Source organism: Balearica regulorum, chromosome 3 (genome assembly GCF_011004875.1).
Source record: "Balearica regulorum gibbericeps isolate bBalReg1 chromosome 3, bBalReg1.pri, whole genome shotgun sequence".
Taxonomy (NCBI): domain Eukaryota; kingdom Metazoa; phylum Chordata; class Aves; order Gruiformes; family Gruidae; genus Balearica; species Balearica regulorum.
Genome location: NC_046186.1, coordinates 93,483,704 through 93,490,250, shown reverse-complemented (window position 1 = coordinate 93,490,250; position 6,547 = coordinate 93,483,704). Strand labels below are relative to the sequence as shown.

The 6,547-nt window shown below is 46.7% G+C and overlaps 1 protein-coding gene across 1 annotated transcript; it reads left to right on the top strand.

The window, feature by feature from the left end:
- The first annotated feature begins 2,264 nt into the window (after positions 1-2,264).
- Positions 2,265-3,045, top strand: SAYSD1 (SAYSVFN motif domain containing 1). The gene is made up of 2 exons (XM_075749010.1): positions 2,265-2,463; positions 2,549-3,045. Exons 1-2 carry the CDS (start codon positions 2,305-2,307, stop codon positions 2,843-2,845), a joined length of 456 nt encoding a protein of 151 aa, XP_075605125.1. The 5' UTR covers positions 2,265-2,304; the 3' UTR covers positions 2,846-3,045.
- Positions 3,046-6,547: the final 3,502 nt, after the last annotated feature.

The following is a 6,547-nucleotide window of genomic DNA, read 5'->3' as shown; positions in this document are numbered from 1 at the left end:
TCCATATCATACATATTAAAATACAATGCAAAGTTGATAGCTGGGATAAAGCAAAAGGTTTCAAAACTGCTAAAGTGGAAATATATAAAGACCAACAGGTTTTCTTCTCAACAGAGAGAAATATGCATGTGGGCTTCTTTGTATTATAGACATGACAATTATGATTTAGCATGAAATCAAGTTAAAAAAAAATTTACAAGTCTCTAAAGTGATTTTAATGCTGCCTCTTATAAGTTGATAGTTCCAGAATTTCTGTTATCAAGAAAGAAGCATTAGAGAGCTATCAATAGCACCCAACATTTTTGATTAATCATTAACTTTGCTGCAGCAAAGGGGAGAAAGACTTGGCTCATAGTCTCATACCTACGAAAAGACTGCGTTCAATTTGGTTTTTTCTTACACAGCAAGGAAGGTATGAAGTGACTCAAGAGTCCCCGAGAAGTGTTCGTCAACCTCTTCACGCCCCCCCAACCACTGACTGAGGATCCAAAGACTGGGCTTGGTGAACGGCCTGGCACCTTTGTAAGCATTGGAGCAGGGAACAAATTGTCCAGATGGTTTGTTAAACAAACGAACAAAACTGTCTATTCAATGAAGCTGTTTGTTTAAAACCAAGATATATTGAAGTCATTGAAGATTTTATGGGTACAAATGTGTTTAGGTATTTGTCTGCAGTGTAATGCTTACATAAAGACGAGGTTACTGTAGTGCTCTTAGGCTTCAAAGGCATGATTCATGGCACTTTTATGTGTTTCCTAACAGTGTATGGCAATACAGGTTGCCTGAGACAGCCATAAAACAGCTATTTGGATGCACGATAGCAAATACATGCGACACCCAGTAAATTTTGAATAAAATCCGATAGCGTGTGAATCACCGGGTGCAGCTTGCAAAGGTGGTATTGAGCTCAGGTACAACTATTAATTCGACTCATGATGCATACAGAACATAACATGTGGAATTACCCAGCGCTTCTTGGAGGAGCTGTTTTCATGAACAGTAGTATAAGAGGAAGGAAAAAAAAAATCAAAATAAAATAACGTCCTGTGCAGGCTATCTTAAAACATTTTGGACTGTCATTTCAAAATTGAATTTCCACAAATAAAGAGAAAAATGTCATTCATTGTGGCACTTTTTGCAAAGTTGGAAGGTTAAAAGAAAGTTATTTTGTAACCAAGCATAAAGTAGGCATTTGAAAAATGATTCAGCTGGAAAAAACACAATTTTTTCCACATTAAGATAACTTAAGAACACCCAAATTGATTTTTATTAGACTTCTCATATTCACTTCTGAGCTGACACATGCATGAGATATTCAGCCCTAAAGGTCACTTCTGAGAAAGCTATAAGTAACTGGAAACGGCACTGCAGGATGAAATGATGTCTCATTGCTAACTATTACTGCTGGAGAGTGATAAATATTTTACTCCTGAGGCTAAGAGCTGGATCCTGTAAATAAATTTCTGTTTTTCGGCCGTACCAATAGCTGAAAGATGATGTGACAAGAGCTGGTTTTCCTGATTTTCATTTTTTGCCTAACGAGAGGGTGGGACAGCCAGGCCCGGTTCCAGCAGGCATCTGTGCTGAGGGTCGCTGGCGAGGCCGCGGGCCTGCGCTGCAGGGAGCCCACCACGCGCTTCTCCACGCCAGGAGCGGGTGCCGCAGGGAGAGACCCGGCTCCTCTCAGCCCACCAAGAGCGGCAGCCACCCAGGGCGGCCGAGCGAGCGGGGCTGCCGGCCATGCCCGGCATGGGCACCCTCCTCTTCCATGCTGCTCCTTCCCCGGCCGCTCACAGCTCTTCTGCAATGGCCGCCTGAATGCCCAAGGCAAATGTTGCTAGTCACCCCCGGCTGCTAAGATCTCATTCACACGCTCCAGGCTTTGGTCACCCCACGCTTTATTCTTTGCTGCTCCTTTTCTTTTTGGTGTTATCAGTAATTACGGTTTAGATATGAAAAAAAACCCAACAACCCCGAACACAAAAGGGGGGACCTCTGGTGATTTTCATCTTTTCTCCAGAGCTATATGGCTGGCTCTGCTGCCAATGTGGAAAAGGCCAGGGGTAGCTGGCTGGCTGTGCCTCCCTCTGCGGGGGGGGCCTAAGCCCCTGCGGGCCGGCCCAGATCGGGGGTCAGGCTGCTCGGGAGCCGCCTCACGCCGCGGTTCCCCTCAGCCCCGCCGCCCCCTCAGGCCGACCCGCAGGGCGGCGCCCTCTGCCCGGGAGCCTCGGCCCCGCCCCCTCGCCACATCGTCACAGGCGCAGCGCGGTCCGCGTACCGCCCTTGCGCAGGCGCGGGGCGGCCATGTCGGCTGCCGTGGAGCGGCGCCTGGCGCAGTTTCGCGCCGCTCGCGGAAGCGTCGCTCCGTCGCCGCGTCCCTCGGAGCCGCCGGGAAAGGCCGCGGTTCCAGAGGCCACCGAGGGACAGCGGGCCGCCGCGGTGGGCGCGGGAGGCGGCGCCGAGGTGAGTGCCGAGCTGGGCGGGGCGGGGCGGGGCCGTGTGGCGGCGGGGCGGTTCCTGACGCCAAGTCTCGCTGTTGCCTCCACAGGCCCATCCCGGCGGGGCGGCGGCGGCGGCTCCGGTGTGGGCGCGTCCGCTGCTGCTGAAGGTGCTGCTGTGGGCGGTGCTGCTGGCGCTGTTCGCGGAGCTGGAGCTGGGGCTGCCCTATTTCGTCCTCTCCGGGCTCTACTGGATGTACGCCGGCACCCGCGGCCCCGCCGAGCGGCGGCGAGGCGAGCTGAGCGCCTACTCCGTCTTCAACCCCGGCTGCACCGCTATCGCCGGGACGCTGACGGCCGAGCAGCTGGAGAGGGAGCTACATTACCGGCCCGCCGCCGGGAGGTAGCGACCGGCCCGGCGGCGGGGCCAGCGCCTGGGCTGGCGAGGACAGCCCCCGCTACCTCAGCCCCAAGGACCAAGGACCCGAGGAAGGGCTGGGAGAGGAGGAAAAGGGAGTTATCTTAATGCAAAACGCCGCTTGCGCCTTACCCCTGGCCCGGTTTCCCCAGGCGCGGTCCGGTCCCGAATAAAGCCGTAGCAAAGCGAGCGCTGTGGTCTCGTTTCCTGGGGGGGCCGGGCGGCACGGAGAGGCACGGCCTTTTCACAGCTGTAGCTGCCAGCCTGTCCGCTGGCGAGTTTCAGCTCCTGCTGACCTTTGCCACAGGTAACGGGAAGGCTGGTGTTCCACGACACCTTTAGTAAGATGGTGAACTGCTTTTCTTCCCAGCACTGGCTAGGATCCCATTGCTGAAGATGCAAAATGCTATAAGTTTACCTAAAATAGGCTGCTACTTATGTTCACACACATGTGTTTCATCTAACACAAACATCTGATTTTAATGCAAGTTCCCTGTTTGCTTCATATTACAGCTTTCATCACTTGTAATGTAAGCAAAAAAATTTTGTTATTATTCCTAGGAGGTAATACATGTTTTTCTTTAACCATCATTTGGAAAATGTTCAGGGTGAGTGTGCAGTAGCCATGGAAGTGCAAGAGGCCCTCATACAGAAAGGGTTTTGCCCTGGTAGTGAATTCAGTCCTTTTACCGCAGCACAGCTGATGACACTTTTCACTATCATCCCACAGACTGTCAGGTATAGTTCTTGTGTGGCCACTGGTATTTTTAGTGTGTAGATCATTGCATTAAAACAAATCATTAAGTCATAGTGAAAAGCAGCTGGTAAAGCTTATATGCCTATGAGGAATGAGTTGAGAAGAAAAGTCACAAATCTGTCTTTCAAATCCTACTTTGTCATGCCTTGTGATTTAAGTTACAGTGTTCAGGCTTGACTTACCCCATGTTCTGGAACCAAAAGGAAGTATCCTTTGTTGAATTTAACTGGACTGGAAAGAGAATAGTAGATTAAAACACAAGTAATATGTTTAACACTGCTAAGCGTCTCTCAGTAGCTCTCCACAGTGCTTTCTTAGCTTCTAGTATAGGTCTCTTGTATAAATTCCAAATGCTGCTATTTAAAGCCAAGCACAGAATTTCTGGATTGGTGCATATTCCACCATCTGGGGGCTCTGGTAAAGCCCCCTCAGAGTTCTCACTATTTTTAGGGATTCCTTCTGACTCCAGAGAAATAATATGTTGTGTTTTGATTAACACAGCCTGTGCAAGTTCAAAGGCCTTGTTGTAGTGAGCATAGAGTTGCAAATATAAAGCTTTGTTTCCTTAGGAGAGCCATAAACTGTGAGTCTTCACATTCTTAGAAAGTGTTCTTCTAATTACAGACTAAGAAGTAGTCAGGTGATACTTAAATACACCAGTAAGTGACAGAATTTTGTGAGTTGAAACTTTATTCACAAGGATAAAAATAAACATAAGTGTAATCTTTATGGAGAGTTGACAGTCTGACATCTTGTACAGTTAGATTCTGTGGGTATTTTTTAAAACAAGGAAATACATGCAAATAAATATTAAATATAAGGTAACATCCATGAAATTATAAAACTTTATAGCAGCAATGCTGGAAATAATTTTTTTCATTTGCTATAAACTATAGTTACATTTTGACCAGGAGAATTTATAGACTCTTCTATTTAATGCTTCATGAAACAAGTTACCACAAAGAGTGAGCATGAAGCTGAAAGGCACAAGAAAACAAAATTCACACAGTCCGTCTGTTCCAGTGCTTTGTGTTGCTTTGCTTATTTCATGCTACTCAAATAAATGCACATTATGAATTCTGAAATGGAGATGGCATGAACAACAACAAAGGCTTGTAAAAGGTTTTACTGAAGTAGATAAAGTATGATGGAGAAATTGGCGTTCAGGTCTTGCTTGAAAGTATTTCTCAAAATACATGATTAGTGTAATTCTGCTTTGGTGGCAATTGCTTTCACTGAGCTGTTCCATTGGTACTTAGAGGGGACTTAAAAAGATTTGAAGAAGTGAGAGCTTAATCAGGAAAAAAAAAATTCACCACAACCCTCTGCTTCGCTAAGATCTCACTTTGTCATCTTATTATTTTCTTCTCGGATTCTAACAAGGCAGAAGTTAGAAGGGGAAGTTTGACGTCTGGTGCAGGCACTATTCTTGTGGGCCCAAAGCCCTCAGTTCTTCAGTGACTAGGGGGGCGGCAAAAAGAGCCTAGTAACTCAAAAGCTTGTCACACTGGTGAAAGAACCTTTTGACAGCAACTAAATACAGGTTTGTTACCACATGTAAATGCTCTCTATTCTTATGTCTGTCCTCTTTCATTATGTATTTTTTCCAGCATAATAGTGAGTTAAAACTTCCGTAATTTCCTATTGTCATAGCAAATCTATCATCTTGCTAAGAGCTGCGCAAGTAGCAGAAACTTTTCCAGGTTTGTACACAGCTAAGCAGGGCCCTGAAAAACTAGCACCCACTCTTGAATATTCATGAGTGAAATTATTCCCTCCAGTGTGCATTATCACACAGGTGTAAATTTCTTCGGTCATCGTGGTTCCTTTTCACCTACCAGTGACAAACTTTATCAGTCTTTTCCTACTCAAAGCACCTTAGGGTAGATGTTAAATAGAAACATCAAGCATAGTCTCTACATACAGGAAGCTAATTAATTAAATTGCAGGACAGCAGTTAACATACATATGTAGTAGTCAGGTATTGTATTGATGGTTACACAACATAGAAGCTAGTTATTAAATTTTCAGGAGAACCTGAGGTGCTTCCTTCCAAGGTCAGCTCTGCAACAGGATGTCAGGAAGGGATGGCCTGCAAATGGCCGGCATAGAAGCCAGCATGCTAAACGTAAAGTCAGCCTAAGAACTGTGGTGGATTTCTACAAACGTGTCTGACTTTTCCCCTGGAGCTCAATTACAAGTATTAGAGCAGAAGCAGCTAACCCATCCTCTCTAATTCAATTCTAACCTGGTGATTGCAAAACTAATCCACCCTGTTGGCAATTTGGATTCTAATACAATGATTAAATAATCCCATGCAAAGCAATCTAGCTTCAGGCAGGAAAGATGCTGAATTACATCCCAGAATATCCAGTGCACTTCCTTGGCAATGGGGGATGTGAATGCAAGTTTAAAGAGAGGCTTGAAAATTTTCATCAGGTTTATCATCTCTGCTAGGCCATGGGAGTTGCTTGTTATAAGGCAGCTATGAACAGGGAATATTCTCAGAGCTAGTCTTTGGCACTGCGCCTTTTTGTTGTAAAGGGAGCCCATATAACCAAGCTGAGTAAAAATACATAAAGCTTGTTATTAAGTGATGCAATGGATCACATCCTGCTTGTAAAGGTACCTCTTTTTTTTTTTTTCCCCAGCAACTCTTGTAAACATCAGGGAAGGTAACATAATTAGCAGTGTAGATGCATTCACTGCAAGAGCCCTCGCAGTTTTAAACAGACAGACAAAAGCCCGCGGAGTTTAGGATAGTGGTTTTGGGGGGATTTTTTTGAGTCCAGCTGATGGCAGGCAGGCTGAGGGGGAGGAGGCGGCGGGCAGCCCGGCCCGGGCGGGGGCGGGAGCCGGGAGCTGTCCGTCGTGCTGAACCCGCAGCCCGCCCCAAAGCCGCCTCCCGCCACCGGGAGTACAGCACCCCGCGGG